This window comes from Sardina pilchardus, chromosome 2, assembly GCF_963854185.1.
Source record: "Sardina pilchardus chromosome 2, fSarPil1.1, whole genome shotgun sequence".
Taxonomy (NCBI): Eukaryota; Metazoa; Chordata; class Actinopteri; order Clupeiformes; family Clupeidae; genus Sardina; species Sardina pilchardus.
The window spans coordinates 11,211,761-11,224,771 of record NC_084995.1 but is presented as its reverse complement, the minus strand read 5'-3'; the positions used below and the strand labels follow the sequence as shown (position 1 = coordinate 11,224,771).

General features: G+C 43.6%; 1 protein-coding gene across 2 annotated transcripts in view; it reads left to right on the top strand.

Annotated features, from left to right (window-relative positions):
- The window catches only part of LOC134062986 (zinc finger and SCAN domain-containing protein 2-like), a 20,347-nt gene extending 7,336 nt beyond the window's left edge, over positions 1 to 13,011 (top strand). For both annotated transcript variants that reach the window (XM_062518836.1, XM_062518837.1), the window contains exons 6-7: positions 5,624 to 5,954; positions 11,151 to 13,011. In XM_062518836.1, coding sequence (XP_062374820.1) covers positions 5,624 to 5,954; positions 11,151 to 12,704 — 1,885 coding nt within the window. In that variant the 3' untranslated portion in view covers positions 12,705 to 13,011. The remainder of the gene's footprint in view (positions 1 to 5,623; positions 5,955 to 11,150) is intronic.

The window sequence follows — 13,011 nt, the reverse complement described above, 5'->3', positions numbered from 1 at the left end:
ACAAAATTAGTGCATGTGTGTGCGCAAAGTCTGTGTTGCACAAGGCAGAGTCAAAAGTTTGCAGAAGGGGAAAAGGAGAGGTCTTCTTTTTCACATTTCCTTCCCCTTCTGAAGTCTCACCAACCAGGTGAGACAGGAATCCAGTCTTCGTTTTTTTAATGACAATCAGGTGAAACAGACCAATTTAGCCGTCTAGCCCCATAGACCCCCATTGTTTGATCACTTGTTCGTGATCGCCCCTAGTGGAACTGCAACAGGAACTGCAGGTACAATGGAGTTAATAGCGAGTGGGCCGGCTCTCCATAAATGGGCTCTGGCAGCGTGCATTTTCCGGAAGTTACGACAGAATAGACTGTCCGAAAGTCAAGCGCTCTCACTAGATAGGTACTTCATTTGGCGTGATTTCCAAGTGTGCATCAATGCATCTTTTTTGGCCTCAGATATCCCATAATCCATTGCGCAGCGCAGGTCAAGCTCCACACATGCAAGTCGTCAAGCAACACCCCCCCTCCCCGGGTCAGGTGACGCCAACTAGTCTGTGCTGTCCAAATGTAGGGACGCATACTGAGGAGCAAGCTAACTGAGACGCTACTGGAAAGAACGGTACTGTGCAGCGTGCGCCCTTGACTTTTGGACACGGCCGACACGTTTGAAAGGCTTTTTAGAACAACAGGGCTCGGGATTGTGACGTGAAAACTTCACTGGCAGCCATATTGGCAGCTTCACTCCTTAGTTTACTATGGATTACTATGGATTTATTCCTGCCTATTAGTGTGTTCCTGTTGGTTAGTTTTTGTCTTCTTGGTCGTATGTTGCTGTGTAGTGGGGTGTCGGGCACACGCGTTGCATTCTACGAATATTTCCGCCATGTTGGTAGCTTACCGAACGTAATAATCCATTCATTTAGATGCAGAAGGCAAAAAGCAGAAAATATATAGTATTAGCGATTGTTGTCCTCTTGCGATCGTTGGTTGTGCTGTTACACAACACACTAATAGGCAAGAGTAAATCCATAGTAATCCATAGTGAACTAAGGAATGAAGCTGCCAATATGGCTGCCCGTGAAGTTTTCACGTCACAATCCCGAAAAAATCGAACACTCGACCATGTGTATTTGAATGCAATATTTCAATTTCTACACAAAAAAAAATATATCCAGAGAAAAGTGGATTTTAGTACAGCTCTATTCAGCTCCATTCACCTCCATTCATTCTCCACCTGCTCGCAATCGCCCTCTCGTTGCAGTACCACCCGGAAGGATTCTGAGAATGACCGTTCTCCCCCTATTAGACATTCAACAAGAAGATATAATTTGCCATTAATCAGAAGAAGAAGAAGAGAGTTTGTGGGAAGTAAAGGTAAGTTAACGTGACAAGTTTTCATTGTGCAAAAGAACAGAACAGAAACTAGAACATGTAATTCCATGGACCTGTTACTGTTTTTGCCTTCTTGGTCGTATGTTGCTGTGTAGTGGTGTGTAACAGCACAGCCCACGACCGCAAGAGGAAAAGAATCGCTAATACTATATTGCTGCCTCTTGTCTTCTGCATTTGAATGAATGGATATTATGTTCGGTGTGCTACCTACCAACATGGCGGCAATATTCCTAGAATGCAAGGCGTGTGCCACTGCCCGGGCTCTGTTCTGGTTCAGAAAGTAGTGGAGTTGTGCATTGTGCATATAGCCCATAATCTGTGGTTAAAACTTTTTTAGTGCACGTGAAAGGGTTCTGAACGTGCTATGTTCCTGCTCAAACAGCACAAACAATGAGATATAACATCTTTGTTTTAGTTGGTAGGATAGGAGCAATCAAAAACAGAGGCCAGCACACTGGACTGACAAAAGGCTGAGACTTGTTGAATACAAAAAATAATGAATGAATTAAAATAGTGTATTCTTTTTTGCGTTCTCACTTTGGCACCCTTGATTATTTTAATGTGTATGGACGGAGTGCTACACTGTCAGTTAATTCTTTATTTTGGCATTCAACTAGTCTCTCAACCCTTTTCAGTACATTGGCCTATCTTTTTTGATTGCTCCTGCTGTTTTGTGGATTTTCACACCTGCATGAATCCTTGGATAAGCCATAAGAATGCTAAACATCTTCATCAATCATTTTCCTTTTTTGTATGATGTGCAATTGTGTTTTATGTCTTACAGATGCACATTTCTATCCTATCTTCGGGCACTAAGCCTACAGCTCAACGCTGTACATCATGTTGCAGCATGTATCACTGCCCTCTGTGCCTAAAATGTAAACCCACAAAATTGTGCAAGCTCCAGAAACACTTGGAGGCACATATCAGAGGATGCATTTTGTTTAAAGGTATTGTATTTGCCTATGTGTTTGTACTCATGTGTTTATGCTATAGATTGTATGAGCTAGTGCTTCTAACTCTTGCAGGTTGTGATTCAACTGGTAAAACCTGAAAATGAAAGTGTTTTATATGATTTTATTCTAGATAAAGTTATCTGCAGATGTGGGCTTGACTGCAGACATACAGAGCATTACCACTGCGCTGTATGCAGTCAAACAATATTAAGAAGAGTGGACATGACAAAACACTTGCCAAGGTGCTGTGACTGCCGTCTCTACACAGCAGACTCCTCCTGCCACCCACCAAGAAACAGCTGCAGTGTCCTCTTCCAGCTCAGCTTCAACAGAGCAAAACATTACTACATCTGCTGCTCCTGTGCTTTTGCTTCAGCACGACACAGTCTCCCCTTCAGGACAAGATACAGATGAAATGTCCTCTGTTTTACCTGCTGCCACAGAGAATAGAGGTGTACCATTATCCTTACAAAAGGAGAAATGCCATCATTGTAACCTGAACATCTACAAGGAAAAACATGGCCAAACATATCCATAGAGCCCACAGTGGAAAATCAAAGGACATAACAGTTGCTGATCATTTGAAAAGTGTGTCTGTAGATGCCATCAATGGCATTTCTGCAGTTCAGAAAACCAGGCAAGGATTTTCTGTACCAATACATGTGCAGAACGAAACCTGGGGTCGTGTGCATAAAGTAGTGTGTCAGTTAAAATAGCGTTAATGTTTAAATCGGTTGCTTGACAAGTGAGTACCATGAAAAAATGTTACCTGCCAATTATGAGCTTTATTTCATAAAGGCTTGTGATTGGTGTTTTACTTTTATTGCTGCAGTGTTATCTGGGCCGCCAATTGAATAGGCCTGTCATAGGGTAACGTTAGGTAAGGGTAAGGTTATTTCTTGTGTTTGTTTGTACAAACATTCAACATCCAAAACTATAACTGAAAAACGTTGACACTGACGAATGTAATACACTTTGCTAATTTGTGCTATGTTATAAAAATAAAACATTGACACTGACTAAAAGATGCACTTGCTAATTTCTGCTACATTCTTATCAATGATCATTGAAAAACTACTTCCTCGTTTGGGGCTGACGTAGTCACGTGACCGCACGTGACTACGCTTGCTCTCCGGTGCTCAACAGTGCATGGGGTCTGACAGTGCAGCCGCAGCAGGACGGTCGTGCTGGTTTCTGCCTAGTCACAGTCCACCTCTCCACCTTGCAGCAGGTCCTCCTCCAGCGCTGCTGTTCTCTTGCAGGGGGTCAGGATTTGACTGATTAGCTTCGCCGATTAGCAAGGCACTTCCTCGTCGCCATTTTCCAGAAATACATCATGTCCGGTGCCATTTCTCCCGATTTCTCAGAATGCTGATTGGTGACTGTTCCACTCTCAGCTCATGCACGAGCTTAGTGTGGGCACGAGCTCTCCTTCTGTACCTTACGTCAATCAGTAACCTGGCACTTAATTGGCTAAGTAAAACGGCACCGGAAACAAGCCCCTTGAAACGCCATGTTGACGCCTGAAAAAATCGTTCAATTTTGGCACTTTTCACTAGCCTAGCATGGGGGCGGGACTTGTTCACTTTCTCCAGTTCTTATAGGCTATGTCTGAAACATCAGTACGCACGCTGGGCAGTATGCATTTTCCGGAAGTTACGTCAGAATAGACTTGTTCGTGATCGCCCCTAGTGGAACTGCAACAGGAACTGCAGGTACAATGGAGTTAATAGCGAGTGGACCGGCTATCCATAAATGGGCTCTGGCAGCGTGCATTTTCCGTAAGTTACGACAGAATAGACTGTCCGAAAGTCAAGCGCTCTCACTAGTTGGGTACTTCGTTTGGCGTGATTTCCAAGCGTGCATCGATGCATCTTTTTTGCCCTCAGATATCCCATAATCCATTGCGCAACGCAGGTCAAGCTCCACACGTCATGCAAATCGTCAAAACACCCCCCTCCCCGAGTCAGGTGACGCCAACTAGTTAGTGCTGTTCAAATGTAGGTAGAAACGCATACTGAGGAGCAAGCTAACTAAGACGCTACTGGAAAGAAGGTACTATCCAGCGTGCACGCTTGACTTCTGAACACAGCCATCATACCTCCATGTTCTCTTGGCCCCGTCATTTCCAGCAGGGCTGCTCTGGCCAATGCAGAGCCGGTCATCTCCCACAGAGTTGAGTCGCTCCTTTCTCCCCACCTCCAGTATCCACAAAGGCATACCATCCCACCGCTGCCACCAAATGTAAGGGACCGAGTCCAGGCATGATACAGGGATCTTCAATACAATCTTTAGGCAACACTTCTTCCAGGCAATTAACTTGGCAACAAACTAGGCAACTTTTTGAGCAACAGGTCCAATCAAGGCAACCTTGCAAACTATGGACCGACTTTCCCCTTGCCTCACAGCAAGCAAGGGTTAACTTTTAAACTTCAAACAGATAAATGTGACTTCCCTTAATTGCCTGAACCTCCAGCTCTTCCATGTGTCTTCCCAAAGATCCTTAAGGCGGAGCAAGATACGTCGTCATAGTTCATGTCTATGGGCGCAAAACAGGGATCACTTCCTCTGCATAAAGGGGGTGTGTCATGCGTGTCATGTCCATAGACTTCAATGGAACAGCTCTGCCCAAAGGGGGATTTTGCCCCCCCTCCCTCTTGCGAATCGGGTTCCAGGAAGTGGCTTCTCATGAAGTATCTTGCTCCGCCCTTAATGATCTTTGGGCTGTACCATTAACACCACAGTTAAAATCAACAGTTCAACACAGACATCTACATGCAAACACACATACACATACACAACCATGAACATAAAACTAGTGCATTTGTGTGCGCAAAGTCTGTGTTGCACAAGGCAGAGTCAAAAGTTTGCAGAAGGGAAAAGGAGAGGTCTTCTTTTTCACAGTAGGGTGTGCTGTGCGGTAATGATAACAGATGTAGGCCTTCCAAATTATTGCGATTCACATCTGCGCTTTGGACCCTTGGAGGCGTATCGTTTGGTTTGATAATGTACCATCGTTGCACCACTGTACATGCTAGCTGGGTTAGCGGATTTATTCTGTGAATGCCTCATGCATTGAGATGACCACTGCATTACATTAGATTATTGATGTCTAAATTGTGTGCAAAATCGAGAGTATCTGCACACAACGTTCATCTGGATTGTATATCTGATTGAAAAGTTAATATTTTGCAATAGAGTATTTGTTGTTGAAAAGCTATACTTATAATTCATACTAGTGTGCAGAACCAGGAATTCCGTTACTCACTCTCTGCTTCTCTTGTACTGTAGGAACGGCTTGATGGCGGATGTCGTTGTGAGCGTTGCTAGCCTGCTACAGCTGTTCCAGAAGTGCCTCAAATGCTGCAGTAATGCCTGCAGCGTCACTACGGAAACCAAGGGTCACCTCTTCCACGTGGTGCAGAGGTGCTGCAGCTGTGGCAACACCAGGAACTGGGTGAGCCGTCCCACAGACCAGCCAGCTGACCAGCCACCTTCAGACCACACCCCCCCTGACGAGCAGCTCCCAGACCAGCCACCTTCAGACCACACCCCCCCTGACCAGCAGCTCCCAAACCAGCCATCCACTGACCAGCAGCTCCCAGACACAGACACTTTAGAGGTAAGTCCAGATTGCGATTGATTTAAAAAATTGAACCAATCCCCTAGAACAGTGGATCCCAAACTTTTTTCCCCACGGACCACCTTCTACATTCTGGCTTGGCTTGCGTACCCCCACCATCCAACACATTAAGAAGTAACACCAGAGAATGTCTAATAAGGGGAGAAGGACCACTAGCGAAATACTTCCGCATGGTACTGCAACTAGAGGGCGATCGCGAGCAAGTGATGAATGAATGGGTAGCAATGGAGCTGAACCCCCCAGTACCACATTTCTCGTTATATAATTTTTTCTCCTAAAATTGCATTAATGCATGAGACGCAGGATAACTTGACTTGACAATCAGCTGACCAAAAACATTTTCAATATGTGTTGTTATTCCTAAAAACCCGTTCAAAGTTTTCATGTCACGTGACACAAGCGAACCACTTTACGGCCATAGACCTAAAAGAAGGTTCAGCTTCACGACGGTCGTAATCGGTCGCGATTGTCGCGAGCATCCATGAGCTAAATGCTAGCATGTTACAGGGAAAACAGCCCATCCTATGAAAAGCAGAAAGGACATGAGTGACTTTTTATTTCATTTCCAGTGGAAACCTATACTCAGGTAGCTACTACGACAATGTACATTAAGAAATGAAGTTGTCAACTGTGAAAAAAACGAGTTCTAGCCGCTTAGCCCCATAGACCACAATTCATTTATCACTTGCTCGGCAACGCCCCTAGCGGAATTTCAACAGATTGCATGAACAATCCGGTACAATGGAGTTAATAGGAAGTGGACCGGCTCTCCCTAAAGGGGCTCTGGTAACACATTCTATTGACTTGTTCCAGGCATGATGTTTAAAGGAACACTTCACCGTTTTTTCATATTAAACTATGTTATTCCCTTAATTAAGACGAATTGATACATACCTCTCACGTTTCAATGCGTGCCCTCACTGGCTCTGGCGCGCGGCGCAACTTTGATAGCACTTAGCTAGCCCAATGCATTAATTAGGATCCAAACAGAAATGAAGTTAGAAGCAACCAAAGACCTTCATGTTTTCCCTATTAAAATACAGTTACACGAGTAGTCACACGACCAAGTATGGTGAGACAAAATAAAATGTGGTGCATTTATAAGCAGGTAAAAGGGATAACTATATTGTGTGGCGGAATAACATTGGGAGCACCTATACTCTGTGCAGTAATATCCTCACTATTACTGAAGCTTTTCTGCGCAGTAATATCCTCACTGGATATTACTACGCCACACAATATAGAGACCCTATGCAACATTTTCATAGTCATAAAATCACTTAGGCCGCTTTCATACTGCAGACGAATCTGATTCAAATCTGATTCCTTCTCATATCCGATTTTTAGGGCCGACTTTTCACACTGCCTTTAGCAAGTGTACAAATCGGATATGGCTCTGTTCAGACTGGGTCACATTAGTAACAGATCTGACAGGTTGCTGTAGCAACGAAAACAAACGTTTCTGCCAGCAGGAGGAAATAGCTCATTTGGTGTGATTAAACATAGGTGAGTGTTCATTGAATGCATGCATGCGTGTGCGCATTTGCGCAACAGAAACCGAAACTATCGGTGGCAATCTCCGCTTCAAACTGTTGGAGGGTTATTTAATTATTTAACGGCATTTAATAGAACGACGTGGATTCTTGCTACTTCCATAGAAACAGGGCAGAGACTGTGTAATGCTATAGGCCTATTTAGCATTGAGTATTGTTAAGTCACGTTTAAAATAACATGGTCAAAATTAAGACATCTATAGCCCCACAACTCCAAATAGGTGGGTGGTCACGCACTTAGTCACGTCATGGACAGTCAAATCCGATCTGAGTGGGAGCTGTTCAGACTGAGACGCATCAGTCCATATCCGATACGAATGCGATATGAAACTACCTCCTGGATGTGGTTTGCAACCGTTTCGCAAAAATCGGATTTCATGTGACCTGTCACTGACCTGTCACAGACTTCAAAAGTGACATCCGATTCAAATCTGAATGGGCTAAAAATCGAATTTTGGCTGGCAGTCTGAACGCGGCCTTAGAAATCGTTTTGCTTGACTGATCAGTTTTATTGAAAACAGTAATATTTCCTCACGCCCCTATGTCCCTATCCGCTATGGCAGCCTTGCAGTTTGTCCAGGGAGCGATCGCTCCTAGTTTACATCTGGAAGTCTCGTGATATGCGCGAGAAACGAGAAGAACCATGCTTGAATTTTGTTTTTAAATATATATATATACGCTAAAGCTGAAGGGGAAGCTCTGCAGAAAAATATGCTAGCATAAAACGAGCGGAAGCGAAAAGCGAAAGCGAAACCAGCAATGAAATCGGCAATCCTGCATAGTTTCCCTTTAATGAAAACATATAGCCTACTATGACGAGTTCACAAAATAGTACGAGCCTAGTACGAGTTTACAAATGATGTCCTTTAATTTCATGTTTTTATATCATTATGACCTGATTCAACATTATTTATTCATGAATTAATTATAAGATATTATAAGATTTAAAAAGTTAATTTTTAATTCCTCTCCACTGTACCCCCTAGAAGCAGCTGGCATACCACAGTTTGGGAATCCCTACCCTAGCCTAGACAAATATCAAACCAGCCCTGGTCCACATCATTGACCGACACTGACACTGAGTGGAAAGCGGAAATTATTCTCCGCTTTCCACTCTACCCATCCCTCCATCCCCTCCTCCAGTTACCAACCTCAGAGCTAATGGGTGGTTGATATCTTAGGCCAAAAGAGGTTTTGGGAAGAAAATCACTTACCCGTAGTCCTGTTGTACTGACTCTCCCATTCCTAAAATTATGTATGGTCTTGTAGATTTTGTTTTGGAATTGGTGTCGGTAAGTGACTGGCAAGTCACAGCAAATGACCATTTTAGTCATTGTGTGTAGAATTATAATGGAGTATACATTTTATTTATGTGAGTCAATGTATCATCTTTCATCTTTCATTACTTCAAGGTGTAGCATTTCCTTGTGCAGATTTATTGCATTTTTAAGTATTTTTCGTCATCAGTGCACAAAGTAAGGCATCTGTCCTCAAGTTTTCAGTAAACTTCATATTCATTTTGACATACCTTGAAATAAAAGAAAGAAATGCTTGTGACCTTTTGCTGACCCCATTTCCCATCTGTTCCATTGAGAGTTGTACGATTTAGACCTCAGAAGCCTTTTTATTTTCATCATTTCTTGAGGTCACACCATATGATGCATCACACCAGATAACAGTCTGTTAATGCAGACATGTGTGCTAAATGTAATATATCACAATCAACAAAAGACAGTTTAAGACCGGTATATCACAAAAAGGTTCACAGTTAAAAATCACAACTGTGTAAATAGAATGCCACCAAACACTGCAGGGGTTCCTTGAGTTCTTCTTGATGGTGGGCTTCAATCTGAATGTTTGCAGTTCCCCTTTGAGTTTATTTTCCTCATATCTGTTAAAAGACCAATTCAATAATGTATTTAGATATTTAAAAACATATCCTGCATTATAATCAGATAACATTGTTACAATTACTTAAATTGATAAAGACAACATAAAAACAGTATTTAGGTTCTCACTGTATGATATACATTTTTAGGACAAAATCATTTTGTTCAGGGCTGGTTCAAAATATTATACCTGGACTTTAAAACAGCAGACTTACAAGAAGACATCCCTTGTATTAATATGTACTTAAAGCGTAACTCTCACCAAAATGCAACATAGGTTTCTTTTGTGAATGTACCCGAGCCAAACTTTTGCATAATTATGTTGGAGGCGCCACTAAAGAATGCTAGGGGCACGACTGTTTTAACGCTTCTTTTTAGTAAACTATGTACACAATGTTCTCAACGGTCAAGTTCATGTGAAGAAGAGACCTCGGTGATACTTTGATCAAACTTTCATGTTGTGTCGAGCCATCTTTGTGTTGTAAAATTAGTGATATAAATTAACAATACGATCAATCTTAAAAGTGGCGCTTCCGACATAATTATGTGTTTAAACGAATGTTTGACTCGGTACATTCACAAAAAGACTAGGTTGCATTTTGGTGAGTTACGCCTTAAATAAGGGAAACTTTCATTCATTGTATTGGTTTTATTAAAAGCAAACATACCATATACGGTTTTCCTGGAATATGACTGACATGAGTAGTCTATGTTAAAATAAAACCGCTTTTTCTGATCAATTACACTCAGAACAACAAAAAGGCCATGTCCTCTCAACCACCCTAATATCTTTGTCCTTCTTCACGGAGACACTTTGTACATTTGCACTGCTTTCTTCTGCTATCTACTTTAAAGATATGACTTTGGTGGGAAGCCTTCTCTAACTCTTGATTGATTCATCGTTAAAGCAACACTAATGAGTTTTTTGCACCTTAAAATAATGTTTACAAAATCATTTCAGTGGTTCATCAAGTTGTAATAGGGTAAATGGCACTTCTGCATTCGCTTCGCGGCCCTCTATCGGCTATAACCGCACTATAAGTTTACCAGATCGGGTGGTGGATCTGTAGTTTGATGAATTGAGACATAAGACGACATAATCGACTTGCTTCGATGTCGCAAAACATAAAATCATACAACATACTACCTTGTCTGTGGACATTGTGATTTCCAAAGGATGTTTTCACACTTGGTCCCTTTCAGCCATCTAAACGAACTCAGATCGATGACTCAGCATTTTTTGCGCATATGTGACCCAGACCCCTTAAAATGAACCGAACTGAGGTCTCAGTCCGGTTCGCTAAAAAGTCAGCGGTACAGTTAATCTAATCCAGGCATTGTGAACACAAAATGCACCGGGTTCCCTTCGCCTTTTAGATAGATAGATAGATAGATAGATAGATACTTTATTGATCCCCAAGCGGAAATTTTTGCACTATGGTTTAACCTTCTCCGTTTGCCGTAGCTTGGTCACGTGACCGGCGCAGCCGGGAAACTCGCTTCAAGTGAAGATTACCCAGGATTCAGCGCAGATGTACGCTGGTTTCTACGCTCGGTTGATAAATGAGGGCCAATGTGAACACAAAAAGAACTGAGTTCTTTTTCTGTCGGTCCACTTTTTGTCCGCTTAAAGAGGCCTGAGTTTGTTTCTTTTAAAGGGGACCAGGTGTGAAAACACCCTTAGTGTTGCTTTAACGAAAGTCAATACATTTGACACTCTTTGTCTCCTGTAGGTGACGGAGCCAGTGGAGAGGACATTCAACGACCCATGCATGGAGGAGGAGATTACCTGGGAAGAGATGGTGCAGGCAGAAGAGGAGGAGGAAGAAGAAGAAGAAGACGACGACGAAGAAGAAGAAGAAGAAGAAGGAGGAGGAAAGGAGGAGGAGGAGGAGGAAGAGGAAAAACATAAAAAAAGAAAAAGGAAGAGAAGGGACAGTGATGAAGAGTGGACTCCGGATTTGAGAGAGGTCTTAGAGGTGTCAGATGAGGAGCCTGGAGGTGATTATGAAGAAGAAGAAGAGCATGGTCTTCCGGTTGTGTGGTGCTCTGACTGTGGGGAAGAGGCCAGTGCCTGCTGCATTAAGCAGAAACACCTACAGCTCTACTGCTGTAATAAGTGCGGCTACAGGGACGGTGACCAGGAGCTGGTCAGCACAGACGGCCAACAAACCCAACACACCATCAGTCCAGAGTCCCCTACTGCTGCAGACCAAGGGGGCTCTTGTGATGTTGGCCAAGTGGCTGAACACTCATGCAGCCCAGAAGCCAACAGCAATAACAAACAAACTGCTTCCAGAGATTCTCTTGAAGATATAAACAGCATTAGTAGTGAAGGGGTCCTCACTTCTGCCAGCCAGCATGCCACCACTGGTGGCATCCAGGAGGAAACCAGCAATGGAGTTAATGAGATAGGCAGCAGCTGTAGCATTAGAGAACAGGGTTCTCTGGACACCAGTGACCAAGGAACCAGAAATGAAAGACCAGAAGACACCAGCTGTAGAGATCAGGACTCTTCTGCTTCTCAAGTCCAGTCGTCCAACAGTTGCCACCAAGAAACTAGTGCACCAAATGAGGAGAGACGGAACCCCCCAAAATATGCCGTCTACTTCAACGATCCATACAGCCTGCAGATCCATCTGGACGAGTTACATGGTGGTAAGCGTGAGCTTTGTCCAGACTGTGGCAAATTCTTCATCAGGCGCGAAGGCCAGACTACGCATGTCTGTGATCACAAAGTCAAGCCATTAGTGTGTCTGACTTGTGGGAAGCGCTGCCTCAATGAAAGAGGCCTCCGTCGGCACAGTCATGTGCACACTGAAGGCTTTCGTGGACTTTCCTGCCAATACTGCTACAAGAAGTTCAGGATCCAGGAAGACAAGCAGGAGCACGAGGAGACCCACAAGGGGGAGAGCCTGAAGTACCGCTGCTCAGAGTGCCCCAAACGGTTTGCAGATCGCTTTCATCGCGGTGCTCACAGGAAGACCCACTGGAAACATGGCAGGTTTTTCTGCAAAGTTTGTAACAAAGGCTTCTCTCAGACCTTTACACTTGAGAGACACATGGCTGTCCACACGGGACAGAAGCCCTACAGCTGTAAGCTGTGCGACCGCTCCTTCAACCAGTCAGGACATCTCAAGTCCCACATGCGCGTCCACACAGGGGAGAAACCCTTCAAGTGTCAGGACTGTGGGCAGTGCTTCAACCACAACGTCAGCCTGAAGAACCACATCCAGCGCAAACACGGATCAGGAGCTGAGGAGGGGGAGGGAGAAGATTGGAGATGACCGGGCCAGAGCAGCTGGGTCTGATGGCCAAAAAGAATAGGTGACCTAGGGCAACAGAGAAAAGCAAATGGTTAGAAGTTGGTCATTATGTCTTTATGATTGTTCCTTGTTGTGACCACCTTCATGTCATTGAACTTTTTTTTCCCCCTTTAATCTTGGTTGGGTTTGAATATCTAGGTGAAAGTGGAACCTTTGTGAGTGTTTGAACAGTATTTGGTGCATATTATTGTATTGTTCTTGTTGGGACATTTGTTCTAAGCTCTGTCCTGCAATTCCACAAAACATACAGTGCCTATAGAAAGTCATC